Consider the following 26,580-nt stretch of genomic DNA (forward strand, 5'->3'; position numbering starts at 1 on the left):
CATTAATCTAGAACTTTTCCAACTTGACCGCCTTCCACAATGTGTTTGGCGCTATCGTCAACTTTCCGTAACGACTTTCCCAAGGTGATCTCGCCAAGCAGCGAGCTGATGGAGCCCATACCAAGGGCGCCGTTGGCGGCAGGTGCTGGAGAAGCTGGCACTGGCGGTGCCTCAGCAGGGACCGGTGGAGGTGGGGCAGGCACTGCTGGTGCAGAAGCAAGTGGAGGAGCAGGTGGAGCCCCAGGAATTGGGGGAGGAGGTGGAGCAGCAGCAGGCGAGTCCACAGCGACCGACCCTGATGTTGGAATTGGGGGAGGTGGAGGAGGAGCCGCTGGAGGCACGCCTCCGTCAACCTCAGGCTCTGACTTTGGAATCTCAGGAACCTCGGCTGCCGGAGCCTGTGGCACGGGTGGTGCAGCAGGGATAGGCGGAGCTGCTGGAATAGCAGGAACCTCAGGAACCTCAGGACTGGTGGCGGTCTCAGGAGCAGAGTCGGGCTCGGCAACAGCAGTCACAGGTGGAGAAACCTCCTTGGTTTCAGAAACAGCAGGAGGTGCTGGTGGCTCTTCAGGTTGCGGTGTGGCGTACTCGCTCACACTGGACGTGGAAGACTTGACACCGCCACCTCCAAAGAGCATCGATGCCAACTCGGCCTGCTTAGAAGCTGCAGGCATCTCGTCGTCGTCATCGTCATTCTCCGAGTCAGACCAGCCGTCATCGCTTGCGCTCTTGCCTCTCTGGGCATCTCTTTGCGCCTTCAAACGGCCAGCATCATAGGTAGGCTGTGTGGGCTGTTCAGGCTTGAAGAATGGGTTAGTGTTCTTGGGTATGCTCTGCTGAGACGAGTTATTGGCCATCTTGGCAAACGGATTGTTGCTATGTGGATCGTTGACACTTCTCGTTGCCACAGATTCGCTCGAAGCAGAAGGAGTACTCACAACAGGTGCAGGAGGAGGCACCGTAGATCCCTGTTCTGTGTGAGCATCGACGAACGCATCGTTGTCGTCTTCACTAGAATCGTTTTCTTGAGCCTCCTTCTTCTTGAGTTCTTCCATCTCAGCTCTAAGTTTGGCAAGGCGAGCCTCCTTGTCTTGCTTTTTCTTTTGTTTTCTCTCGCGCTCCTTTGCCTCCAGAGCCTTCTTCTCGGCAATCATACGCTTGAGCTCCTCTTCCTCGTCATCGTCGTCATCAGAAGAGTTTGCTTCGATAGCTTTAGTTAGCGAGGCCTGACGTGGAGCTGGGGGGTTTGGTGCTCTTTTTGGAAGAGTTTCTGGCGCAGAGGATGCCACAGGAAGAGTCTGCACAGGTGCCGGTTGAGACACCGGTGTTGGAGACGCAACCGCAGAAACACTCTTTGGAGCCTCTTCTGACGGACCAGGAGACGGAGCTTGAGTGGAAGGTCTCTTGATTCCGAGTTTCGCGAGCTTCTCGTCCATTCTTCTTCTGGCTTGTTCCTTGATTCTCTGAGCGCGATCTTCAGTGCTTCCTGGTTTAGGAGCAGAATTGACAGGGGCAGGAGAAGGAGAAGCAGAACCAGCATGATTGACTGCTCTAGGCTGGGAACTGCAAGAAGAAGAGCTAGATGGAGCAACTGCTGGCTTTGAAGAGTTGAGATCCTTGATGAACTGCTTAACCTCATCAGTTTGGACGTCATTTCCAAGCTCCCACTTGGAGTACCCAACTTGCGACGAATTGGTCAATTTAAGAGAGTCCGAAATGTCTCTCACCAGTTCATTGATGGAACTAGCAATGTCCTGGATGATCGACTTTTGCTGCTGAGTCTCGCTCGAAATACGCGAGATGTCTTGAGACAACTTGGCTTCATTAGCCTCAAATTGGTCAAGGTTAGGAGCAGGCTTTCCAGTGAGAGCAGCCATCTTTGCTTGAAGAGCAGCCTTCTGTTTGGCAATACGCTTGTCGGCTTCAGTGATCTCACCGTTACGACCAGAACCCTTGATCTGGATTCCAGATGGGTTTTCCTTTTGGATCTTGAGTCTTGCAATTTCAATCTTGGCACCTTGAATTTGGTCGTCAATCGATCCAAGCTCTGAAACTAGTTTGGGAACCTTGTCGGTAAGCTTGTTCAAATCACCCGTTAGTCTTTGCTTCTCGCGCAGGCTGGATCCCAAATCTGAACCAGATGCATTCAATTTATCCTGTGCGTCCTTGATCTTCATCTTCAGAATTTGAATCTCGTTGAGAGCCTGCTGCTTACCGTGATCAGCGGAGATATCTTCATCGGCAGCATCAATGGCCTCGAGCAGGATCTTCTTCTCGTGAATCTTCTTTTTAAGCTCCTGCACATTCAGCTGACTGTTGTCCTTCTCCTCGACCTTCTTCTTCGAGCTTCTATGTCTAGCATTGCTGACGTATCCAATAGCCTCGTCATTATTTTTGTATCTAGATCCGTCAAAGGATTTGGTTGAGGAAATAGGCTTTAGTCTTCCAGCATCATTCATAAGCTTGCCCTTGATGTCATTCATGCTCTCCAACAACAATTTGGAAGAAGGAGGAACAAGCTCAGGAGGAAGAACATTTGGAATATCGAAACCATTCAGACGTCTGTAAATCAAATGCATAGCCACGGCAAACTCGTCCTTGTTCAGCTTACCACGGTTTCCTGTATCTGCCAAAGTCCAGATCTTTTCAAGTTCTTGTCTGTTCAAACCAGACTTACCAAACACATCAATTGCAGTGCTACCTTCAACGTAACCTTTCCGAGAAGAGTCCCATTTCTTGAAAATGTTGTCGTAGATCAATTTCTCCTGCTTACTGATTGCCCAGGTAACATTCGAGGCTGTAGATCCTCCCATGACATTTGTAAGCTGATGCGTTTGAGAAGAAGCGTTTGGCATAAAGTGAGATTGCATCATGTCCAAACCAGGAAGCCCACCAGTAGGGGCGGAAACAAATCCCCATTGCCCAGGTTTTCCAGTTGGCATGGCAGTCAATCCTGTAGGTTGCGGCATCAGCCCCGTCTGCTGAGGAAGCAAACTGGTCTGTTGAGGTGCCAAACCGGTCTGTTGCGGCAGAAGTCCTGTCTGTTGTTGATATAGACCTGTTTGTTGCGGAGCAAGACCTGTTCTTTGTGGAGCTAAGCCAGTCTGCTGCGGAACGAGCCCTCCTGTCCGCTGTGCTGTCAGTCCTGTCTGCTGAGGGACCAATCCACCAGTTTTCTGAGCAGACACAGGAACCAGTCCACTGGTCTGCTGTGCAGTCAATGGGATGAAAGTTCCAGTCTTTTGGGGTTGTAAGCCGGCTCCAGTTCTTTGTGGTTGTAGTCCAGTTTGCTGTGACTGTAGGTTGAAGCCAGTTTGCTGTGACTGTAAGTTGAAACCAGTCTGCTGTGGTTGAAGGCCAAAGCTAGTCTGTTGCGGCTGTAATCCAAAACCAGTACGTTGTGGTTGCAGACCGCCAAACCCAGTATGCTGGGGTTGGATTCCAGTTTGCTGTGGCTGCATACCAAATGTGGAAGGTGGTGGTTGAGACTGGAAACCATTTTGGGCGCCGCCGAAACCAGTGGCCTGGCTTTGAAGTTGCGAGAAGTTTTGGAAGCCCGTAGGCTGGCTAAAGAGTCCTTGGCTTGGAGCCTGTGTGCTTTGGGTGTCTGGAACTGCCATGCTAATTGCGTCCACAAAGCTGCTGACCTCATTTTTCATTTTCAAAGGCAGCTCGTAAGGAATAGGCTGACCCTTGGCAGCGATGTTACACAGATGCAGGGCTAGAGCAAATTCCGGGAACAACAACCTTCCAGACCGAGACAGATCAGAGAGAGCCCAGATATCGGCCAACTTGGTGGCATTGAGACCGGACTTCATCATCAGCTGCTTAGCCGTTTGGCCATCGATGGAATTCTCTCCCTGGGGAACGTGCATTCTAAACGCATGCTCAAATCTTTCCTGATCTCTTGCGGTGATGAATGAAAGCCTTATGCTTGGGATTTTGATGTCCTTATTTTCTTGGCCAGAGGTGGTCATCAAAGAAGAAGTGAAACCTGTTGGCTGAGCTTGCAGTGGCTGTTGAGCAGGTTGTGGCTGCCAGCTCGATTGTGCGCCAGCACCGGTTCCAAAAGAAGTCTGTGGTTGGAATCCGGTTTTTTGTGCACCCAATGCCTGGAATCCTGTCTGTTGGTTAGAAAGAGGCTGAAATCCAGTCTGCTGGGAAATCATGGAAGGTTGATATCCGGTCTGCTGAGTGGCAATTGGCTGGACTCCGTTCTGGTATCCCGTTTGGTAACTGGTCTGGTAGTCAGGACGTTGGAATCCTTGCTGGAATCCTTGCTGCCCGGACTGCTGCTGCTGCTGCTGCTGTTGCTGGAACTGGCCGTTCCACTGTGGAGTTTGTTGATTCCATCCAGTAGCTTGGGGCTGAAATCCATATCCGGTTTGTTGGGACTGCAAAGACGGCTGCATGAACTGCTGTTGCTGACCCGATCCAGGTTGTTGCTGGGTATTGGCCCAGTTATTGTAACCGGTGGATTGCGGATATCCACCACCAAACTGCTGTTGGCCGTTGTATGGATACATGTTTTCCAATAATTACCACGAAAAACTATACCAAAAACACAATTGTGGTTCTATCACTAGTATACAAAAGCTTTTGTTTGCGTTTTGGTGTCGGTGATGGCGTCTCCCGGTTGATGGAAACTAATTTTTGTTTTGAGATCAGTTTATTAGCTGTCCAGAAATTCGCGACCTGCAAAAAACAGAAGGTGGTGTACGGATGATCGGCATAAGGGTGGTTTCATAAAAGTCGCTATATACTAAAACCCATTGAGCTTTTCGATGATCTCAACAAAGAACTCCACCAGCTGATCCTTCACTTCCAAAGGAGCTGGGAAGTCTTTGTTTCCGGCAAAAATGCGCATATTTGCCACGACATTAAGTAATTTGAAATTTAGTTTGGAAATAGCCGGACGAGGAATCAAATCTGGTTCTCCCGGTTGGTGGCTTTCCTTTTCGTCGTTGTGGAGGTTAACCTCGTCAAGTTTTCCCAGGAGATCAAGGCTGGTGAGTTGCAGGACGTTCAAAATTGCAACAAATTCAAACAGCTTCATGTGACCTCCATTGCTGAAGTTGGGCAGACTCAGTTTCGAGAACCAGTCGTGCAACAAATCATACTCGTCGTTGAAGTTAAGTAGCTGGTACTTCAATGCGCAGCACACAAGACCGATCATCTCATTATCATTGGTCTCCTCCACATCGAAGGCTGCCTTTAAGTTTGCTTCGGTTGGCTTCACCAAGAACTTGAGAATTTGGCATCGGTCTTCATTTCTGTTCAAAATCTTGGACAGTTTTGTAACGCGCTCCAACAGTTGATTGATCTCAACCTTCATGGCGGTGAGCTCGAGCTCAAGCAAATCAGATTTGTCTTTTGAGTATTTCATTGAAACACTTTGATACAACACAAGCTTTTGCAACGATTCGTTCAAAAGAGCATCATTGACACCATGCAAGTATTGTGTGATCAGGTCAAACTGCTCATACTTTTTGGAAAACTGCAGTGACAGCGCGTCATAAGAAGAGTTCTCCAATAATAATGAAAGCTTTTGGTCTTTTGATTGATCCTTTGCCTCGTCCCAGTATTTTTTACCAAGACGATCAAAGATTTGAGCTTGCAAAAATTTCGATCCAGTCAACTCGCCGCATTTTTTAAGATAGACAGACTTCACAAACAAGTTTGATGGATTCTGCTCGAGGTTAAACAGGCCGACCAGTCCAAGATAGACTTTTGATGGATCAGTGGTCTTCAAGAACCGTTCCAAATCGGTAGCTGTCAAGCTCATAAGACGGTGGTAAGTTTTCAGTGGATGGAATTCTTGTTTCTTCATTCCGAGCAAAGGAACAATCACATAGAAGTAGATCATTCCAAGACACAGCAAGAATTTGGACAGACCAAGGAAAGGTCTCAACATGCTGGAGTTGAAAGAGCCAGAGGAAGTTGTCGTGGAAAACGCAAAAATCGGCACAGAAAATAAACCCTTTCTGTCTGCAGATCCGGCAGCCATGTCATCGAAAGCAGAAGCTCCAAGCATACAAGTCATGCCACCAAGTAGCACCTTGTTGCTGAAGGGCATCGAACTCTCGGGATAGGCGTTTGCAGGGGCTGAAGAGAATTGGTTTGGAGATGAGCTAAGGCTCGAGCCGGTTTGGGAATGTGTAAGATCATTTTCGGGAGAAGACAAAGAAAAGTCCATATCGGCTGGGTTGCCATGTCCTTTGAGCATTCCCAGCAAACGCTCGTTCTTTCTCATTAATATTTCGTTCTTCCACTCAAGGTGCTTGATATATTCGGCAGCTTTCGAGAGAATCGTGGCCTTGTTTAGTTTGCGTGCTGGCTGTAATCCATCCAGTTTTTCTTCGTCATCAGTGTACCCGTCACCCTCGTAATCGTCATCGTAATCATCAACTCTGTCGGAGGAATTTGTATGGTGATTATTTTCTTTGGCAACCAAGATACGGAGCGCAGGAACACAGTTTCTAAGCTCGACAATCTTGGTGTTGATATTAGTTCTGTACTTTTTTTCGATCAGGTTGTGAGGAGACTTGAACTTCTTGCCTTTGGTGATTCCATGCTCGATACTTTTAGTGCTTGGTTGTCTTCTGCGTTTAATTTGGAACAGGTCCTCATCTTCGAGTTTGACAATTCCATTCGTCGAAAGGGAAGACGCGGTATGTGTGGTGGTCAAAGAAGGCATGTCACCGGATCTGGTGGTGTTTTCAGAGTCGGATTTGTTCATAGCGAAATCGTCGTAGCTTCCTGGGTTGAATGCGGCAGGGAACATATTGTCTGGTGACGACCCGTTGGAATACGGAGACATCGTTGCAGAGTTGTAAGTACTCATAACATCGTTGATATCTGCAAAATCCACATCGGCGGTATCGAATTCGGGATAATGGTAGTTTCCATCGTCTTGCCCCGAGGATGCATTTTTCTTTTTGTTCATAGACGACAGTAGGCCGTCGTAGTTATCAAACTCTAGTAACGACATTGTTGGTGGTTGACTAGAGAGAACTGGTAATTTTTATGATAATTATTCTTTTCTACCAGGCGTACCTGGCTACTCTTAGCCATATAACGCAAATGTCATATTCACTCAAAAATCGTACGATAAAATCATCTGATTTATTTATGCGCACGCATTTGGCCAAATTCGGATCGGTTCTATTTCGTTTGAAACACCCGTACACTGCCAGAAATTTATTTTCTTAGGTTTTTTCGCTGCCTCGTATGTAGAAAAAAAAAATTGTGTGTTCCTGTGCAAATTCTACATAAATTTTATCAGCGTTTCCTATCTGGACCCTTCCCAATTCTCACACGACACGAAAAACAGATCCTCCAAGAATTTTTTTTTCAATGCGGCACATCCTTACACGGTGGCCTGTCCTCGATGCAACATTGCAAGATGGACGAACACCCTAAATGGCATCCGTTTGAACGGTAATCGCTCAGGGAGACCGTCAATGGTCTATTACATCGACCAGTGGGGCGAAAACCGCCTCGCAGCGGATCCAATGACGCTCGGTAGCTTGCAGGAAAACCCCGAAGCCCGCGAGCCGCTCGGCGCAGGTAGTGTACCGGTGAATACAAAGTAAGGGACAGCTAAGATCAAAAGTTTCCTCCAGACATTTTATACTATGGTTCAAATTCCCAGATCGTATGCGGAGCTGAAGGCTCGGGTCCCTAACATTGGTATCGTGCTGACGGCTATTGGCTCGTGGTTCAGTTTCAGTTTGCTGATTTCGCTATACAACAAATGGATGTTCTCTGACCCAACGCTTAACTTCAAGTTTCCTGTGTTAATTACAGCCTGTCATCAATTTGTTCTGTTTTGGCTCAGTTGTCTCACTCTGACATTTTGGCCCAAGTTCAGACTCAACTATGTTGACCCTTCTAAAGCCTCTGCCAGTACTTCAACCGAGAGTCTGAGTTACTTCATCAACCCTAAGGTGTACGTCACCAAGATCTTACCTTGTGCATTGGCCTCGGCTGGTGATATTGGCCTTGGCAATTCTTCATTGAAGTATATCACCATTTCGCTCTACACCATGCTGAAGTCCTCGGCAGTGTTGATTTTCACTCTGTTCTGGGGCTTTGTGCTTAGACTTGAAAAAGTTACAATGAAGCTGTGCCTCATTACCTTCATTATGACCGGCTCGGTGATGATGATGGTGTATGGTCAAGGTGAGCCTACAACTGAAGGAGAGACCACTCCTGTTGAGGAGGAGGCCGAGGAGATGAAGGTCAAGCTTGTGAGATTGCTGGTCAAGAGAGCTGCTGTGGCTTATTTGGGTGTTAGAGAGGACAACGATGGACTCGTTCCATTGTCGGCTGTTTCCAACGACGAGCCTGTCACAGACACGGCTTCTTCTTCCAGATTTGCCGGCGCCACTGCGAAGGCATCCGAGACTTTCAACAAGTTCACCGCTTCTGCCTTGATTGTTGGATGCTTCCTCGTTCTCTTGGCTTCCTGTATGTCGGGACTCAGATGGGCTTTGACCCAGATCGTTCTCCGTGGAAATAGATACACGAAGAACCCAATTTTGACTATCTTCTATCTCAGTCCTGCCATGTGCATTTCGTTGATCTTCATGGGCTCGCAAGTCGAAGGTGTTGGCAATTTCCTTGGTTCCCAAGTTTGGGAAACTTACGGTGTCTTTGGAACATGCGTTTTGTTGCTCTTCCCTGGATTCTTGGCATTCTGTATGACACTTTCTCAGTTCATCATCCTTCAATATGCCCCACTCCTCACTCTGTCCATCGCCGGTATTGTGAGAGAGCTTATTACCATTTTCCTTGGATGGTTGATCTTCGGTGACCAGCTCAACTTTGTCAATATGATTGGTATTTTCATCACATTGGCAGATATTGCCTGGTACAATCTCTACAGACTGGAACAGTCCAGCAGCAAATCTAGTTCGTCTCCAACTTCTAGCCAGGACTCCGAGAGACTCGTGAGCGAGGAGCTGGAATTAGACTCTGTCGACAGCCGCAAATGATTAGAAACAGTCCTCATATTCCGATACGAGCCACCCATCTACTATAGACCCAAAACTATTGTAATAGAACCGTTGGCGTTTTAAACTCAAATCTATAATCTTTACTCAATAACTGAATCTAGCATTGAAGCTCATCTAATTCGATGTCCCCGTTTGATCGGGCTGGTTGTTCGTCCTCGAAAGAAGTAGGCCGAGAAACTTTATTTTTCGGCAAGCCCTCCGCCTGCATTTGATCGAATCGGTACAAATTGTACCAAACGATATCCGTGATGGTGATTGCCAATCCTATCAGGTTGACAAACGAAAGCTTATCATCAAAGAGAAGCCATGACGTGAATATGGTGAGCAATTCTTTGAAAATACCTGCGATGGACAGTGTTAATAATGATGCGTACTGAAGGAGCACAAACTCCGAAAGAGTCATGAAGAATGCGAGCAATCCAGGAATCAGAATCAAAAGGCATGTCATGAAGAATCCTTTTTCTTCCCAGATTGGACTCTCGGTGAAAGACTTTATACCTTCCACGAGACAGCCAATGATGAGCAGAACAAAACTCATTGCTGGTGAAAGGTAGAGAATGGTGAGAATAGGGTTTGTGGTTCTCGGGTTCTTTTTTAGCATGATTTGGGTCAATGCCCACCGGAGCCCCGACATGCACGATGAACCAAGAACCAAGAAAGAGCCCAGGATCAGCAGATGGGTCGTTTTCATTTCACGGCTGAACAGTCTTTTAGCTAGGGCAGGGACCAGATCTTCGTCTTCAGGCACAATTCCGCCCACAGCTGAAGATTCTGGAGCAGGTGTAGGTGCTGGAGCTGGCTTTGAATCGTCTTCGTGTTGGCCCGATATCATGAGAATGACTCCAAAGGTCATGATCAGGACGATGGACAGGATACGCCACGTCATCTTTTCGAGCTTGAACACCACACCCCAAAATAGCACAAATATCAACGATGATGTCTTGATCATCGTGTATAGCGAGAGTGATATGAATCTGAATGCTGTGTTTCCAAGACCAATGTCACCGGCTGAAGCAATGGAACACGGTAAGATCTTGGTCAGGTATTCTTTCACAGGCATCAAGTAGCTCTGGCCTTGCACTTTCTTGCTCTCTAGCAGGTCGTTGAACTCGTCGCTGGAGTTCCCGTTGTCTGGTTCCCCAACCAGATGTTCTGCCTCGGGCAAAGATCTGGAGTATGGCTGATAATTGAGTCTAAAACGCGGGATCATCGCGAGCGTGAGCAGACTCAGTAGAAACAGAATCAACTGGTGAAACGATGTGATGATGATCGGGAACGAAAAATTGAGGTTCTTGTTGGAAAACATCCATCTGTTGTAAAGCGATATTCCAAGCGAAAAACAGTACCAGCTGAATATGGAGAGCAAAGTTATCTTTAAATGTGGATACGTCTTCTTGATCTCATACCAGAAGCTCTCTGGAGATGGCACGTCTGGTATCCTTGTGCCGCTTGGAGAAAGCGAGCCAAACGGGTTTATTCTAGACGAAGATGTGGATTGTGTAGAGTTCATATTTGTAGCCGAGGGGGAAAGAGTATCGCCCAACGGATCAGGGGAAACCCTTGGGGATTCTAATCCCTGCTGGGTACGCAAATGTAATGGCGACGCATACGAGTGCGAACGCCGGTGTGCATTGGAGTGTCCCTCACTAAAGCTGGAATCTATCAACTGCTCCTCAGAATTCTTGCTCGGAGTGACAATCTTGAGCGAGGTCCGCTGTTTTCTAACATCTATCGAAGTTGGTACCACTTCGGCGGTCGATACAGACGTAGACCTTTCGCGACTCATTCGTAGGTCAGAATCCATGGAGTAGATCCAAAATTGCCAACTATCACAAACTTTTAGGTGATGAGGTAAGCCAGATTACAGCCGTAAGATCGGGAGGGGTTACGTTTGGAGGCGAAGTCAGCTAGACACAGACGGGTTAAGTTGAACCTGTACCGCCCCTGTTTGGAATTACACATTCGACAGTTGCCTGGTGAGGGGTTTAGCATGACTCTTCATGCGCTACCTGTTAACTGAGCAAACATCAGAAATGGTGCACGGGTGTGCACACTAGGCTTCACAAGAGGTTGGCCAAAAAAAGTTTGACTGCACGGAAAATCAGGCAAAAAAAAAAACAGTTAGTATCTTGTGTTTCTAACCTCTTTTGAATCATCGCAATAAAACTTCTACTTTTGCTGAAATACTTCAACATTGCTGTCGAAACAGGAATAGTATCATCATGAATATGTATTCTCCTTCCCGAATGCCCAGGTTTACTGGTTATATTGGAAGGATTATTTTGCAAGTTTTGAACTGGTTATTGGTAATTGTGGGAACCGTTATCCCCCATACGAAATCCACCAGAATTCAGTGTGATGCGTGCCCAAACACCAAGGAGACATTGTTCCCAGTGAATTTCAAGCTTTTCAAGAACTTAACCACAAAGGATCTCCAACATTGCAGCACCAACGACTCCCAATATGTTTCCTTTGTGAACCCAAATGGGACCGTTGAGTTTCGACTAACGGACAAACGCCAACAGCTCTCGCCACTGACAGAGACAGAGTCTCCGAAGAAGAAGTCCGTGGGGTCTTTTGCCAGGTCGGACGAGTTTGTTGCGCTTTCGCCGGTTTCCTCTGTGAAATCTGGGAACTCTAACTCGAGTTTGTCGAACGAGTCTACCGGTTCGGAATCCATGTCCGAAGGCGAAGGTTCTCCTTCGTCCTCCAAAGATTATAAATGTACCTTTTGTGACGCGAAATTTAAAATCAAAGGGTATCTCACAAGACATATCAAAAAACACTCTGAGAAGAAGGCCTACACATGTCCGTTCTACAACGAGAATTCTTCTCACAGATGTCATGTTAATGGTGGGTTTTCCAGAAGAGATACCTATAAAACCCATTTGAAAGCAAGACATTTCAAATATCCTAAAGGTGTGCGATCGGGAGAACGTACAGGAGCGAAGGGATGGTGTTCTGCTTGCGGAGAAGAGTTCTTGAACAACGAGATCTGGGTGGAGCGCCACCTTGAACTTGGTTCGTGTCCAGGTCTTCCGGACGTCTATCTCGACAAGTTGAAAATTGGCAAGAGAAAAACGGGAAAACATTCGCGATTGTTAGATGTGACTTCCTACGACTCGCCAACCAAGAACTCGCAACTCAAAACCGACTCCCCACTATCATTGACGTCTACTCCGTCGCCGCAGATCAGTGGCCCGCTTCCCCCAGGAATGCTATTGAATGTACAATTGAGACTTCCAGAGCAACACCTCCACCACCCACAACAACGCCCGCTATTTGCTCCTGTGGCTCAACCCATTTCGATATCCGAAACAGGCTACATGCCTGAAGAGGATGATGAATACTTGTCGCTGGACTCTGAGAGCTCTCCGTATGTTTTCAAAACACACGAACGTGCTCTATGGCAGGTTGCCCAACAACCTCAACAATCCTACGCCTACACTGGCTATGCTATGTAAATCATATGTATTGTCGGGTAATTCGCTCTCTGGTAATATTTTGGTATATTGTAAGATCTTGCCGGCCGAAACAACACAAAAGGCATTACTACATTTGGCAATGTGAAAAGATTTTTTTTTTTCCTTAATACTTGGCACCTCCGTTTATTGGGCTCGATGGATTATTTTTATATGCAAAATAATAAGATTGCAGATTCGGTATTTTCTTTTGTTGCAACGGCTCGTTTATAAATACCTTTCACCGACATCGCTTGTCCCGCACGCCAGATTGGAACATTTTCTTCTGGTGTATACATTTTGCTGAGAACCAATACTTATTTTGCGCTGGTTTCTAGTGCTCGGTGTTGATGTTTGGCTTCATCTTTGCATTTTCCCTTATACATCTGGTCATCGTGGGCTCGTCTTCCGCGTCGAGTTCACACTCAAGTTCTTTCCCAACAACTAGTTGGCTTCCCGTTTTTGAGCTCACTACTAAGAACTCAGGACTTATCGATTATACGGTCGAGGTTGGTGAGCCTAAACAAACTCTCGCACTTCGAGTCGACGTTGTCAATCCCGAGCTCTGGCTTCCTGGTGCGAACCAGTTCACCGCGTGTGAGTCCCAGTCTTCCACGTCAGAAGATTTCACTACCGGAACCTCAGCTTATGACACTGCCATCGAGACACCATGTGCGCCTTCCGGAGCCTTTGACCTCAACAGTTCCATCAGTGGGGCGTATCTCACCGAGAACGATGAGCGTGTTTCGTCTGAGGACGAAGCATTCCACATCCAACTGTATGCTATCGATGGTATCGCCACCTCTGGCTACAAAGCAGAAGATGACTTCCAATTTCCAATTTTAGAACCATTCAAAAACGGGTCTCTTCACAATAATACAGTTTCCATCGAACGTATTCCTTTTATCTGGGCTAACGAGTCCTACGTTCAGGTTGGCTCTTTGGGTTTGTCCCGCACTGTTCAGAGTGGCTACAACAACTTTTTGACCTACTTCAAAGACAATGAATTCATCAAGTCCAACTCCTACTCACTAGCCCCTGCAGGAACAAACGACTCCACTCCGCTCCTAATTGCAGGTGGTCTTTCCACGTCCAACTTCCAAGGTGATATGTACCAGTTTGACTTCATTCCGGTTCAAGACGACTCGGGAGAGTCGATCCTGGGAGATACCACTTGGTCAGACTCTTTACCAGTCATTCCTTTATCGGGACTGGGAGTCACTTCCTCTTCCGGAAATGCCGTTCGCTTTTCTAACGACTTTACAGAACAGAACTCGTCGGGCTCGTATCCCATTCCGGCCATGCTGGATTCTCGGATAACATACAACTTTATCCCTTACTCAACTCTCATTTCGCTTGCGTTGGAGCTGAACGCGTACTACGCCGAGAGTTTGGGTTCTTGGTTGGTTGAGTGTGACGTCGCGTCTGCTGGAACTATCGATTTCTATTTTGGAAACCTGACTCTGAACATTCCGATCGATATGGTGCTTGATGTTCAAAGAAACGAGGACGGTTCAACTCTTACGTTCGAGAACGGTAACGACGCGTGCGCCCTCAACTTTTTACCCTCCGAATACCTCGGTTACTCTTTGCTCGGTACTCCTTTCATCAATAGTGTCCATCTGGCTGTCAACAATGACAACAGAACCATTGCTCTTGCCCAGCCTGCAGAAGATAAGGATTTGAGCGAAGAGGTGTTTTACCCTATCCTATCCGAAGTGATTCCTCATGCCACCACCGCTAACAGTGAGGACTTTGCATCGCTCACTCTGACCATCAACTCCTATCTATACAACGCGGACCCCGCTTCCAAATACTCCCAAGCAATCATCTCGGGCGGTGAGGTTTACGTTACAGGAGCTTCGTCGGCAAGCAGTGCCTCGAATGCCAGTCCGTCTGGATCATATTCCACCAGTTCTAAAGGTGACGCGCAGAGAATGACGTCCGCTATTGCCATCTCAACGCTCACGGGATTTTTATGTCTACTCGTCCAGCTGTTGTGACTCTAGCTTGTACCATTAGCTCGCATTAATAGACTCAATAGAATATTTATTTTCTTGTCAAATTGACTTTCCAGCGGAATAGAGGTTCGAACCGGTCGTCCGCTATAATACACTGGACCAGCCATTCCCAGTCGACCACCAGCAGCTCGTTCTCGTACTCTGGAAGATCCACCTTCCGTTTCTTGGATGATCTCCGATGAAGTTGCGACTTCAAAGACTTCTTGTCCAGCCCGGTGAACAGTATTGTGTCTTGATCTAGCTTCGATAGCTCGGAGTGGCTTATTTGCTTGAGGACCCTGACTTTGGTACATCCCAAAGCTTTCAGGAGAAAGTCCAGGTCTCGACTGCTAACGCTTAGGGTCTCTCTGTCAACCGCGATGGAAACGTCCTTCAGAATGGTCTTAAGTCCAAGCTGCTGGTCAAGATGTACTCCTTGATAGAAATTGGCCATGAAAGCGTAGACATTTGAATTCAGAACGCAGTTCCGTTTGGAGCTGTGTCCTGAAGGGAGCAAGTAGCTGGGGAAGCTTTTCTCCCAGACGTTGATGCGCTCGGGATCCTCTATCATGTCCTCAATGAAGGAAGTGGAGATTATAGGCCATCCGAGAGCTAAGGACTGAAAATACTTCATGGTACGCACATGTTTTGGAGAAAGTAAAGCCGCAAACTTCAAATCGTGTAGCCCAGGTCCTGACTCCAGTCCTTGATTCCCGACTTTCACTATCTTTGGTAGCCCCTCGTCAACAACTGTGCCTCCATGACACTCGATAAATTTGATGATGTCTCTTAGCTTCGTTGGATCTGATCCTTCAGACTGAGGAGCAGATGTGAGCACAAATAAACACCCGTGAAACGGCAACTGCTGGATAGTTGGCAGAGTATGCTGGATCTCTGTAATGTCCTGATCCTCGAGGCTAGAAAGATACTTCTGAAATCGTGTTTCGTCGTCAAATATTTTGAAAGACAGCTTACTGCCCTGTTGAGCAGTCAGATATATCTCCTCTATCGGGACGCTTATTTCTTTTGCGTGCTCGTCTGCCTTGTCAACAATGTACACTCGATTGTATCCCCTGATACATTTGACCATATGCGAAAGCGAAATATCGAACTGCAGCCCCGTAACTTTGTATGTTTTCATTCTGTTGTCTAGTATCTTGATATTATCCCCAATCTTGATCCCCAACGGAGCAAAAATCTTGCCCTGGTCGACAACATCAACAAACTCGGAGTTGGAAATGGATATCGAGTACTGCATTGAGTTCTTCTCGTCCTGGTACTTGGAGACGCTCCTGATACCAAAAGGGAACTTCTTGTTGTCAAGGGTGACCCAAACAGACCGAGGGAAGATAATATCTTCTTCGCGAAACTCCTTGGTCGTCTCGTCGTCCCTGTATATCTCTTGCGACGATGTCTCAATAGGTAAAATGTCCTTCTTTTCAAACGTGGACTGGCTCTGTTTGCGAATCTGACTTTGAATCTCATCTGTGTGCTCAAAGGCTGGCGAGGTGAGCTCCTCCTCAACCTTTCTCGTGCTAAGCAGCACATTGATCTGCTTTCGATCCAGGATAGAGTTGATCCGGGTCTCGTCCATGCTGTCCTTAATTTCTCTCTCATTGGACTGCGACATCGAAAACACATCGTGCTGATCAAGCTCGGACTCGGAATTGTGTCTGGACGACTCGCGCGAGCTGTCATCGAGTGAAATTACCGGAGGAGCAGAACGCGGCACTTTCCTCGGAGACAACTTTCTGGGACTGGTATTGAGAGTTCTCTTGGGACGCAGAAGAAGACTCGAAGTGTACGCGACTTGCGACAAAGAAATGGCATTGGCATCGCCTCTCAAGTCATCATTGATGTCCTCCACATCGTCGTTGACGTTCTGTGTTTGGGATAATAGCGGGACGGTCTGTGTCAACATGTCCTGGTCTTCTTTTGACTGCGAACTATGAGAGTTTTGCGAAAAGCGTTCCACAACGCTTCTTAGCTCTTTTTGAGAGCCCGCCGACGGGTCTGTCTGAGAATGTTGTGAGTTGGAGACATTTAGTGTCACTGGCAGTTCCTCTTGGTTTCCATTCTCGTTCTCGTTCTCGTTCTCGTCGAATTCGAAATCGCTCACCTCCTGTGACGAGGGTTCGTTAAAGTTCGGCGACGAGGCAGTGTGTGTGTCTTTCTGCGTACGGTGATATTCCGTGAAGTTTCTCATTTGAGAAAATAGACTCTGAGAACTAATGATCTCGTCATTCTGCTCGTTTTGCTCGTCTTCCTCTTCTAGCTCGACAATCTCCTTAATCGACTTCTTTCTCAGCGGGCTGCTGTTTGAGATTATGCCCATTCGACTCTTTTCAATGGTTCCAGGAACCTGTATTTCCCTTGTGTCTCCATTTTCCGCAGAGCTCTGAAGCCCCGACTGTTTGCTGCTTGGATCTTGCTGCGATAGCCGCTTGTTGATGTAATTATTAAGATACGAGTAGTCTGTTTCGTTTTGGTCGTTTGTCTCTTTCTGTCGCAACTTCTCGTTGATCTCCTCGTTGATATTCTCGTCCATTTGCGTAGCAGGCGACGTATCCACGGTGAATCCTTCATCAAACTTGCCTTTGAAATTGGCAAACCCGCCCCGTAAGTTGAGAAAAGTGCCAGACTCCTCGTGCGTCTCGTCGTTATCGTCGTGGTCGTTTAGAACAATGCCCATCTCTGTGTCGTACTCAAAAGCTTCAGGGATCTGGTCTCTCATTTTCTTGAAAGCGTCAGCAGATGCATTATGTTTGGCAAGCTGTTTGCTTCTAGAAGCGGCGCTTTGGGATGGGGTGCCCAATAATGGCCTCGTAATAAGCTTGGAATGAGCTGGCGTGCTTGTGGAATCGGGCGAATCCTCAAACGGATCGTGCACCGCTTTCAGCATAGACACAGGTGAGTCATTGATCCGGAAATTCTGTGTGAGCTGTGTGCCACTTATAGTCCGTATTGTATGGGACAACTGGGACTGGTTGGGGCCTCCAATGTCTGACTTCCCTTTGCTGTTAGCATTCTGGCTAAACGACATTTTTCGCGTCACAGGCAAACTCTTCTGCGCAGAATCGTCGTTTCGCGTCGAACTTTGAGATAACACGTTGGCAGTGGACTGCTGATGATCGCTCGATTGCGACCCCCGGCTGCCTGGGCCAACCGATTCGTTCATCCGCAAAGACTCTTATTCCTCAACAGAATAATCACGTTCGATCTGGGGCAGCGTGTCGGTTTGCGGTGGATGGTGCGAGGTGTGCACGGTTTGGCATATTAGCGGCGGCCAGCGCTTGTAAAAGTGCAACCAAGCTCCTTCTTTGCAATTATTAACAACTAGCTAGCATAGTACTACCTTTGCTATGAGCGATATAAGTACCGACTCGTACCAGCGGGTGCATCCGGCAACTAGTCTTTTCTCGGCGTCAAACCAAGGTGCTCCCAATAATAAAACTTTGGTGGAGCAGGACTTTGCACATTCCAAGCTCAGCAGCCTCGAAACCTTTACGTTGATGGATCCCAGTTTTGATAACCAAAAGCGGTTAGAAGTAGCCTTTTCATTCATGGCTTTGGGCCGAAAGAAAGCAGGCTCACGAGAATTGGCCAACGTGATCAAACTGGCTACCGTGTTGGAAAAGTCTCAGCTGCTTCGTCAGGTGGGAGACGTGTTCATGAACTTCAATGAACCAGAGAGCGCTTACCAGTGCTATCGTGAAGGGCTGCTTCATTCGAAAATTTCCAAAGATTTGAACACGCCGCTGATCATTTATTTGAAATCCAAGATCGCGACCTTTGAATCCGACCACTCCAACACTTCCAGCTCCATTGGATCATTGATTAGATACAAGGAAAAGACATTCCGATCAATGCTTTCGGAGCTATCCATTCACGAAAAGTTCAAGCAAGAACTGGAAGACTTGAGAGACATGGTAGCAGACACAAAAATGGCTGAGAGATGTCCTTTCGTTAAGAATATAGTTAGGGAATTCACCAATGCATGTGACCTGGAAACTGCGCTTGACGAACTAGATCTGCTGGAGCTCGATGACACCTCATTGAACAATTTCCTGAACTCATTGATGGTTGAACTGTTTAAATTCCCCGACTTGACTGTGTACAAGTCCATTTTTAGCTCACCGCGCCTGGACCAAGTGTTGACATACTTGTCGGTGAATGTCTACGAAATGGAGCTTCCTAGAGACTTTCAGGACTTTCTGTCTATTCTTCGTGCCGGCCACGAAGCAAAGGAACCAATATCAAACACTTTGGAGAGCTTGGAGTTCCAAATCAAAAGAGCCTTGATCTATGGTTGCAAGCAGTTCTCAGATAAAAATTATGAAGACGCCAAGGACTGGTTCCTGAAAGTGATGGTGGTTTGCGATATCCTTACCAAGTTCTGTTGCATGAAAGGCTTTAAAGGAACAGACAAGGTCATTGTTGCCAAGTTCGACCAAGAACGCCGTGACAGGATCCGTAAAGTGAGCACCATTGCCGGTGTCTACTCGTCTCTATACGCTGCCAACAGTTTTATCCGGTACCAAGACGCATACTTGGAAGACCTTCCCGTTCATTGTGTTGAAATGATGTCCCTACTCCAAAACCTGAACAAGTACTATCTTACGGCAAGGTATGCCAAACTCCCACTGAAATACGACTGGATCCATCTTGCGCTGGGAAAACTCAACGAGTGGCTAGCTGTGTGCAAATCAAAGACATTCCGACGCGATTCAAAAGCCAACCATGACCTTAAAAAGCTCGACGATACCCATCTCGAGTGTATGATCAGCCACTATGTTCGTTCGCTGAATCTCAAGTTCCCGGATGATCCTGCTGTGGTGTCGTTGTACGACAAAATACTGTGGGGAGCACTAATGAGAGGTGGCTACCACATCCAGACTCTTTGGGTTCTCAAGTTCTTCCGTGACCTCTCAGTGTTTTATAGCGATACCTGTCTGATCAGCTACGAGGATTTCTCCAGCTTCAACATCGACCAGTTTAAGCTTAAGGACTATCTGGACTGCAACGTTCATACAATTATCAACAAGCTTTACGAGCAAAGAAAGCAATTAAGCAACAAGCAGGGGTCAATCTTTGTCTCTTCCAGTTCCCGGTTTATTATTCCACAATTCTTCTACACTAGCTCGTACCAACTGATTGCTTCCCAGGAATACACTGCCCAAACAACTTCTGTCAAGCAGAACTTCAGACTTCCTGGTGTGACTATGAAGGGTATTTTGAAAGCAGACCCAGAAGAGATCGAGCACTGCAACAGAATCAGTGAGCAGCTGTTGGAAGACTGGTCAAGAGGAATGTCTATCAGACAGCCGGAAGTCATGAGCAATGACGTGGTGCAGAGTTTCTTCAAATCCTATTACGATGGTTGCAAATTAACTTCATTTTAATAATTTATACAATCTCTTCCGTGAGTTCGGATAATAACTTCAAGTTGTGTACCGTAGCGACGTTCTGGTACAACCTCAGCTCCAAAGAGATCTGTTTTTTGCTGATTGTTGGGGCCCATGTTCCAGAGCATGAACAGTGGGCCATGATTTCTTTATCTTTGATTTTACCGCATTTGGAGCACTTGAGGTCCTGGGTCATGAACTTGAACACCAGTCTGCTGAACTCGGAAATCAGCTTTTCCTCCAAAAACAGCTTGTTGTATGGTTTGTGGCATTCCTCGCAGTTCCACAGAGACTTTTCATCGTCTCTGCAAACATCGATATCTTTGATATGGTTGCAATAGTTGCAAATGACTTGCGGCAAGATCAGACTGGCTGACGGGTTCTTGAACACACCCTCTTCACTGAATTCCTTGATCTCAAACAAAGACAAAATCTCTTTTCTCAAGACACGGACCTCGATGTTGCGGCTCTTGGACAGACTCAAGATTTGGCACAAGTACTTGGACAGCTCCAGAGTTGGATTCGATAGATGGATGTGCGATCCAGGAAGTTTCGGAAACTGGTATTGTTCCATGATTCCCGGATCAAGTCCTGTCTCGTTCTGTTTCTTGAGCAAAGTGTTGATTCGTTTCAAGAGCGGACCCCTGAACTGCTCGCACAGTCCAGTTTCGAGCATTTCAGCGTCCAAGATCTCGCCCTCCTTTTCTTGTTTGATTTCCTTCAAGTTCTTAAGAATGGCCTTTCTATCAGGAGTAAGCTGGGTAACCTGAGATTGTGTTGATCCTCTCAGTCCCTTTTCTCTGTGCTTGATGAACGCGTCCAAAATAAGCCACGTCCATTCTTGAAACTCGTTTTGCAGAATTGGTGGGAGGTATTGCTGCAACTGCCACTTGGAAACAGCTTCCAGTTTTTGAGTTTCTGATTCCCGAATCTCGTTACAGAATCTGCCCATGTAGTTGTACTTATCCATCCAGATAAGTATGTCCCAGAACTTGACAACCTGAAGATCCAGGAAACCAAACAGTGGACTGGCACGAACTGCGGTCAACGCGTACTGTCCGTAAGCATAAGAGTTCTCAACTGCAGTCTTAGACGTCTCCACAATGACTCTGTTTCTGTCAGCAAATATGATAGACGATCCAAGTTTCTTAAACTCGCCAAGTAGCTGGATGAACGATTTCTTGGTTAAATTGTGAACGTGGTAGTGCAAAGAAGAGTCGTACAGGAAAGACGAAGGGTTCTGGCACCATGAAACGAATCCATGTACCATTGAGTCTGCCTCAGAGCTGTTCTTGATGGCATCATCCCACCAGTTCTTCACCAATCCTCTCAGGACCACCAGTGCAGGGCCCGAAAAGGAGTCCTCTGCAAACGCTTTTTCTGAGCTTGCATCTGTGGTGCTAAAGACACCTTCGGCCTCGTTGATCAAGGACGAGGTCAGAATGGTGTTGATTGTCAAGTTCTTGATCTCAAGTTCCAAGCAGACACTCTCGTATGTTTCTGGTCTGTTAATGACAGGGAACTGGAACGACTCGTCCACAGCAAAAGTGTCCTTCTCCAATCCACCCAGGTCCGGATTTGGATTTGGAGACCACCATAGAACAATGTTGGCCTGCTTCAACTTTCTTGCATACTCGATGTCGATCATATAGCCAAGCTGGTCAACCTGGAGGTTGCAAATTGGAATGTTGCTGTATCTTGCCAAAGAAATTATCTTCTGCAACCATCCCGAAAGAGACAGATAGTGATTGATTATACGCTTCATGATCAGCGAATGCCAGGACAAAGAATTGACATTAACTGGACCTGATCCCATCTTCAGACATGGGAGCTGGTTCACTGCACGCAGATTCTTCACCAACTTGGATGTGAATGGAGACTGAAGAACCAACAACGACTTGGAAGCACTATGTTCGTCGATACTAAGGATCTTGGAGTTGAGTTTCTTGTACAGCTTTGACGAGTCGGTGAAGTACTGCGTTTCAAAGCTCATTTCACCATTATAGTTGATGAGATCCTGTGTGATCGACTGCTGTTTCGAGTTGAACAGTTCCCCGTACATGGATTCCATGTTGGTTTTCAGTTCCTGAGCAGCGGAAGTTGGTTTGAGCACATACACGTTGGCCGTGGACTCCGCAGGGTTGAAAAAGGTGAAAATCTCGTACGAGTTGGAAGAAACATGGAGCAAGTAGAGAACTCCTGAAGAAAATTTAGTCAGGTATGCGTCTGGTTCAACAGACCTTAACACCTTCTGATCAAATCCTTTCTCCAAAGACTTTCCAAGAGCACCGAGTTTTGAGTCGTCGAATTTGACACATGTTCCCAGATCGATGATGGCGCGCTCGGAGCTTTGAATCTGGGACTCATAGACGCCTGCAATATTGGAGTTGCTGAACAATCCATCGGTCTTTGCCATTTCTCTAGCAAATCCAGGCTCAGGAATAACAACTTTGTATAAGTTATCACTCTGTTGGCCGCTTGGAAGCAGTTCCATGGCCTTGGTCACTTCGCCATTCTCTATTATAGGTTCAGGGCCTGTTTCTGACTTGTACTCCAAATACACTTTCTTTGGGATGTGGAACGTCAGAGACTGAATTCTTCCGTTGATGATCACATACGCTTTCAAATCTCCTGGAATGTCTTCGCTCTGGCAGTACTGAAGCACTTGCCAGGTGGAATCGACGTAATTCTCGGCGTTCTTCCGCACCATGTTTCCAACAATGGTTCTGCTTCCATACTGAACACTGTCACCAAACAGTCTCTTTCTGCGCTCGCGCTCTTTGAACTGGATCTCCCATTTTAGCTTCTGGTGTCCCAGGAATCCAACGTAATCGTCAGACGGATCAGGACATGGTTTGTTGGCCAACTGCTGTTGCAACTCATCAGAGGTTTCTCTGGCAAGTTTTCTCTTTCTAGACGTGACTTTTCCAACTTTTGGTCCATTTGTGGAAACAGCGCCAAGATCTTCAATGTCCTGAACCTTGTTGGTCACATCGGTCATGACTCCCTTTCTGAGAAATCCAGTTAAAGACGATTGCTTCATCTTGTCGTCTCTGATGTTGATTCTCTTCTGCAACCATTCTGGATGCAACACTCTTGGAACAGGATTGTTCACTCCCTGTAATGCTGCTGGAATGGTGATGATCTTTTGGACAACAGATGCAAGTCTCTCTTTGTAGTAGCCCCAATCGATGATCGAACGCGGATCAAAGTCTTCCACCGAAGGGTCCATTAACCATCTTCTCAGATATTTCCGCTTCACAGTGAGCTCTGAGGAGAAAATGGCGGTTGGAATGGCTCTCTCTGTGACTGGAGCTCCAACAGGTCTGTCGGCAATAATGTACTTACACGCAAGACCTTTATCCTTGACCATTTCTTCTCCCAAGAATTCACCGAGTCTCTTTGCAGTGGTAATGGAAGTGGATTTTTGACCTTCATATTCTTCCAGAGTCTTGGACATACTTCTGTTTTCACAAATCAACTCAATCAAATCCTCATCCTCGAGCATCTTTCCCTTACTATCCAAAACATCCAACCATCTGTTGGCAATGTTAGCCACAGCGTTGTAGCAACCTTCTAGCGAGTCGCCCTCCAGGAAAAGCTTGAAGATGTCAGACTGGAAGTTCTTGATCAATTGCAGCTCACCACGTCTTTTCAACTCGAAACCTTTCAATTCGGCTAGCGAACCGTCAAAGTTGAAAACAGCATATCTTTTCTTCAAACCTTTACCTTCCTCTTTGGAGGTAGGAAGAACCATGGCCTTATATGGTCCATCCACCTCGAAGAAAATGGAGTTATCAGAGTGCGTTTCGTACTTCAACCGAGCTGGATCAACAAGCATCTGGTACTGGTGATTTGTAAACCTCTCGTGAACAAGATAGTTCAACATCGAACAAGGATACGAAACAAACACTGATTTGCCGTTCTTCAGCTTGAATGTGTAGTTCTCGGGGAAACTTGATGGAAGAATACACCAAATACCATCTGTATCCAGCTCCAGGGGACGACCAAGGCGCTCAACCAGCGATCTGGCCATTTGAATGATCGTGGCTCCCGTCAAACACGTGACACCAGCCATTTCCATGGAATACCATCTGGAACCTTTCCGCATAACATAACCGTAGAAAGAGTTAAGGATGACCTTGTGGGCCAATTGAAGCGAGTCGTAAAGAACCACCATCTTCTTAGCTTCGTCGATCGAGTTCTTGTCTTCCCTGTCGATTTGAGAAACCTTGCCTTTCCAGACTTTTGCAAGTCCCTTGAACTCGTATCTTCTGTCTCTGAAGTCTCTCACCGTGTTGACGTAGAACGGATTCTCGCGCTGGCAGATTATGGCCTCTCTCTCAACCGTCTCGGTCACCTTGATACGATGATACACTTTTCTGGAGTAGTCAGATATCCGTTTTTTGATATGTGCGACCTGTTCTGTCTGAGAAAGCTCTTCAAAGCTTCTGCGAGGAAGACCAGGACGTTTAGCCGGAAATTGTTCGTTCTTGAGTGCGTTCTTGATCATGTTATACTCGTTGGCCTCTGCAGGATAAAACTCTCCACGCCAGGACCATGGAAGCCGTCTGTCGCAGGTCTTTCCAGGCCTGTTGAAATCGCAGGACGCGCAGTCCTTCTCGTTCTTCATCGAATCGGGTTGCAACCGGTTGGTCGTCATGATATTAGGATACATCGATGCCACATCGACATGATAGATCAAGGGTGTTTCGTTTCGCTTGTTGTTGCTCTTGAGCTCCAGGAGCTTCTCCTTGATTGCAGAATATATTTCGTCGTAATTTGTCACGTCGTCCAAGCTCTTTTTCGCTTCCACTGTAATTGAAAACTTCAATGCGTTATCAAGATCGTTTAAAATCTCGTCTATAGCTGTTGGATCAACATTAAAGTCGGTCGCAAGATCTGCACGGAACACACCTGCTTCCAGCGATTCGACGTGGCCTCCAACATAGGTCTCGGACTCTAAAAGATGGCCGTCGTAGAATCTTTCCAGAGGATCAGTGTGCTTGTTTGGGAGCAAGATACCGTTCTCGTAGGCCTGCACCATCAACAACATCTCACAAAGCGTTCCGGTACCTTTTCTGAGTACCTCGTCTGGATTCAATGGAATAATCGTGCACAAGGAAAAGATAAAGGGATGCACATACTTGTAATAAAGATAGTATGTGGCAACAGCGTCGGAAACCGAATACTCAGAAAGATATTGCGGTCTTTCATATGCGTATGGAACCATAAGTTCCGGGTCGAGCTCGGTAGGATTGTATCCCAGTTTCACGGTGGTGACTGCTTTCAAACCTTGTGATCCTTGAGGTAGATACGAGTCTCTTTTAACCCATCTGAAACAGTCCATGTGAACACAATAAGTACTTTTATACTCGCCTTCGTTGTCTTTGGCAAACCCAATCTCCTTGTACATGTCCAGGTCGTGGTAGGCTGCTCTTGCTTCCACAAACGGCCAATCGAAAAAGTCACCGTTGAAAGTAGCAATCACCGTTGGTCTCACGTCCCTCACATGCTCGAAAAATCGTTCTATTAATGCCTTTTCGTTTGGCTCGTTGAAAATGGTGAACATTCCTGGGTATTCTGGCTTGGGAGTGTACTCAAAGTCCTCAATGTCTTCACTGATGATCTCTCTGTTCGTGATCAGATATCCATCTCCGTCAATCATATAGGAAATCATCATGATCTGGTCAACAGAGCTATCTGGGAATTTTAGAGATGCCTTAGTTGTCTCGATATCGAATGCTAAAACGACCGGGTCGGCAAAGGCAAGTTTGTCCTTGCGTTCGCGTAAAGAAACCTTACCCTGATCCACTTCGACAGTGTACCACTTTCCAACACGGATGTTCTGGTCAATGGACACTCTCACATGGTAGGGCACGTCGTATTCTCTAATGTCTTCAATTAAATCGGAAATGGCTCCGACCTTGCGCTCCACCTCGACGTCGTCACCATTGTGCTTCATAAACGAGCTGTAATTGAGGTTTACCGACTGATAAATATCTTTGCTTGTCTTGGTCGACTTGTTCTGTTGGATGATTGGCTGGAGTTGTCGTCTGGCTTCCAAAAGATCCGAAACGTTATGGAAACTGAGTTGCAACAGTTGTCTTTTGAGGCCGATCAAATGGTTTGTAAGGCCCAGATCCTCTTTCTCGACCCACGAAATGCGCTTTAATGTGGATTCCAGAAATTTGCGCAAATACTCTTCCACCTCAATAGCGCGATCCTCCTGCACCATAAGCAGGAAATAGGGATCATACTGAACACTGGCTTTAAAAGACCCTCCTTCCTCGTCCAAAAAGTAGTAGTCCACACCCGAGCTTCCAGCAAGAACCTCCGTGGTGGGCAGTGTCGTGGGATGCATATTGACGAGCCATCCGACTCGCTTGGGCCCAGAAGTGAATCTGTCGAATCCAAAGACAGAATCTATGCGATCTGTCTCCTGGACGGCCTCGTGGCGTAGTTTGATGCGAACTTCGTTGTTTCGATCATAGTTCTCACCCACACGCGTAGTGTCGCGTTCATTCTTGACAAATCTCACCGAGTTGTGAGGTTTCATGGTCGCGACCGACATTACTAACGTGAAATATTATTTAAAACGCGAAGACGCGTTTATAGAAATTCAAATCATTTCGGCGCGTCGATCGACTACAGTTCCAGCGGTCGGCGAGTACCAAACACGGCGGGCCTGGCA

The 26,580-nt window shown here is 46.8% G+C and overlaps 16 protein-coding genes across 16 annotated transcripts; 9 read left to right on the forward strand and 7 right to left on the reverse strand.

Annotated features, from left to right (window-relative positions):
• Positions 1–2: 2 nt before the first annotated feature.
• Positions 3–4,526, reverse strand: OGAPHI_005034 (uncharacterized protein; the record flags this gene model as incomplete). The annotated part of the gene is made up of 1 exon (XM_046206177.1): positions 3–4,526. The coding sequence occupies one exon, from the start codon at positions 4,524–4,526 to the stop codon at positions 3–5; it is 4,524 nt and encodes a 1,507-aa protein (XP_046059969.1).
• On the forward strand, positions 40–777 carry OGAPHI_005035 (uncharacterized protein; the record flags this gene model as incomplete). Its single annotated transcript, XM_046206178.1, has 1 exon — positions 40–777. The coding sequence occupies one exon, from the start codon at positions 40–42 to the stop codon at positions 775–777; it is 738 nt and encodes a 245-aa protein (XP_046059970.1).
• On the forward strand, positions 3,426–4,538 carry OGAPHI_005036 (uncharacterized protein; the record flags this gene model as incomplete). The annotated part of the gene is made up of 2 exons (XM_046206179.1): positions 3,426–3,674; positions 3,927–4,538. 2 exons carry the CDS (start codon positions 3,426–3,428, stop codon positions 4,536–4,538), a joined length of 861 nt encoding a protein of 286 aa, XP_046059971.1.
• A 224-nt stretch (positions 4,539–4,762) lies between these two features.
• On the reverse strand, positions 4,763–6,991 carry OGAPHI_005037 (uncharacterized protein; the record flags this gene model as incomplete). Its single annotated transcript, XM_046206180.1, has 1 exon — positions 4,763–6,991. One exon carries the CDS (start codon positions 6,989–6,991, stop codon positions 4,763–4,765), a length of 2,229 nt encoding a protein of 742 aa, XP_046059972.1.
• Positions 5,913–6,796, forward strand: OGAPHI_005038 (uncharacterized protein; the record flags this gene model as incomplete). The annotated part of the gene is made up of 2 exons (XM_046206182.1): positions 5,913–6,051; positions 6,456–6,796. 2 exons carry the CDS (start codon positions 5,913–5,915, stop codon positions 6,794–6,796), a joined length of 480 nt encoding a protein of 159 aa, XP_046059973.1.
• Positions 6,992–7,637: 646 nt separating the features above from the next.
• On the forward strand, positions 7,638–8,999 carry OGAPHI_005039 (uncharacterized protein; the record flags this gene model as incomplete). The annotated part of the gene is made up of 1 exon (XM_046206183.1): positions 7,638–8,999. The coding sequence occupies one exon, from the start codon at positions 7,638–7,640 to the stop codon at positions 8,997–8,999; it is 1,362 nt and encodes a 453-aa protein (XP_046059974.1).
• On the reverse strand, positions 8,016–9,037 carry OGAPHI_005040 (uncharacterized protein; the record flags this gene model as incomplete). The annotated part of the gene is made up of 2 exons (XM_046206184.1): positions 8,016–8,922; positions 9,027–9,037. 2 exons carry the CDS (start codon positions 9,035–9,037, stop codon positions 8,016–8,018), a joined length of 918 nt encoding a protein of 305 aa, XP_046059975.1.
• An 80-nt stretch (positions 9,038–9,117) lies between these two features.
• Positions 9,118–10,824, reverse strand: OGAPHI_005041 (uncharacterized protein; the record flags this gene model as incomplete). The annotated part of the gene is made up of 1 exon (XM_046206185.1): positions 9,118–10,824. The coding sequence occupies one exon, from the start codon at positions 10,822–10,824 to the stop codon at positions 9,118–9,120; it is 1,707 nt and encodes a 568-aa protein (XP_046059976.1).
• Positions 9,653–10,087, forward strand: OGAPHI_005042 (uncharacterized protein; the record flags this gene model as incomplete). Its single annotated transcript, XM_046206186.1, has 1 exon — positions 9,653–10,087. The coding sequence occupies one exon, from the start codon at positions 9,653–9,655 to the stop codon at positions 10,085–10,087; it is 435 nt and encodes a 144-aa protein (XP_046059977.1).
• Positions 10,376–12,484, forward strand: OGAPHI_005043 (uncharacterized protein; the record flags this gene model as incomplete). The annotated part of the gene is made up of 2 exons (XM_046206187.1): positions 10,376–10,827; positions 11,236–12,484. The coding sequence occupies 2 exons, from the start codon at positions 10,376–10,378 to the stop codon at positions 12,482–12,484; spliced, it is 1,701 nt and encodes a 566-aa protein (XP_046059978.1).
• On the reverse strand, positions 11,371–11,700 carry OGAPHI_005044 (uncharacterized protein; the record flags this gene model as incomplete). Its single annotated transcript, XM_046206188.1, has 1 exon — positions 11,371–11,700. The coding sequence occupies one exon, from the start codon at positions 11,698–11,700 to the stop codon at positions 11,371–11,373; it is 330 nt and encodes a 109-aa protein (XP_046059979.1).
• A 347-nt stretch (positions 12,485–12,831) lies between the features above and the next one.
• On the forward strand, positions 12,832–14,484 carry OGAPHI_005045 (uncharacterized protein; the record flags this gene model as incomplete). Its single annotated transcript, XM_046206189.1, has 1 exon — positions 12,832–14,484. The coding sequence occupies one exon, from the start codon at positions 12,832–12,834 to the stop codon at positions 14,482–14,484; it is 1,653 nt and encodes a 550-aa protein (XP_046059980.1).
• Positions 14,485–14,530: 46 nt separating this feature from the next.
• Positions 14,531–17,659, reverse strand: OGAPHI_005046 (uncharacterized protein; the record flags this gene model as incomplete). The annotated part of the gene is made up of 1 exon (XM_046206190.1): positions 14,531–17,659. The coding sequence occupies one exon, from the start codon at positions 17,657–17,659 to the stop codon at positions 14,531–14,533; it is 3,129 nt and encodes a 1,042-aa protein (XP_046059981.1).
• Positions 17,660–17,843: 184 nt separating this feature from the next.
• OGAPHI_005047 (uncharacterized protein) lies at positions 17,844–19,883 on the forward strand (the record flags this gene model as incomplete). The annotated part of the gene is made up of 1 exon (XM_046206191.1): positions 17,844–19,883. The coding sequence occupies one exon, from the start codon at positions 17,844–17,846 to the stop codon at positions 19,881–19,883; it is 2,040 nt and encodes a 679-aa protein (XP_046059982.1).
• Positions 19,884–19,887: 4 nt separating this feature from the next.
• On the reverse strand, positions 19,888–26,460 carry OGAPHI_005048 (uncharacterized protein; the record flags this gene model as incomplete). The annotated part of the gene is made up of 1 exon (XM_046206193.1): positions 19,888–26,460. The coding sequence occupies one exon, from the start codon at positions 26,458–26,460 to the stop codon at positions 19,888–19,890; it is 6,573 nt and encodes a 2,190-aa protein (XP_046059983.1).
• Positions 20,234–21,538, forward strand: OGAPHI_005049 (uncharacterized protein; the record flags this gene model as incomplete). Its single annotated transcript, XM_046206194.1, has 2 exons — positions 20,234–20,448; positions 21,112–21,538. The coding sequence occupies 2 exons, from the start codon at positions 20,234–20,236 to the stop codon at positions 21,536–21,538; spliced, it is 642 nt and encodes a 213-aa protein (XP_046059984.1).
• Positions 26,461–26,580: the final 120 nt, after the last annotated feature.

Source organism: Ogataea philodendri, assembly GCF_020536065.1.
Source record: "Ogataea philodendri strain CBS6075 chromosome Unknown scaffold6, whole genome shotgun sequence".
NCBI classification, from domain to species: Eukaryota; Fungi; Ascomycota; class Pichiomycetes; order Pichiales; family Pichiaceae; genus Ogataea; species Ogataea philodendri.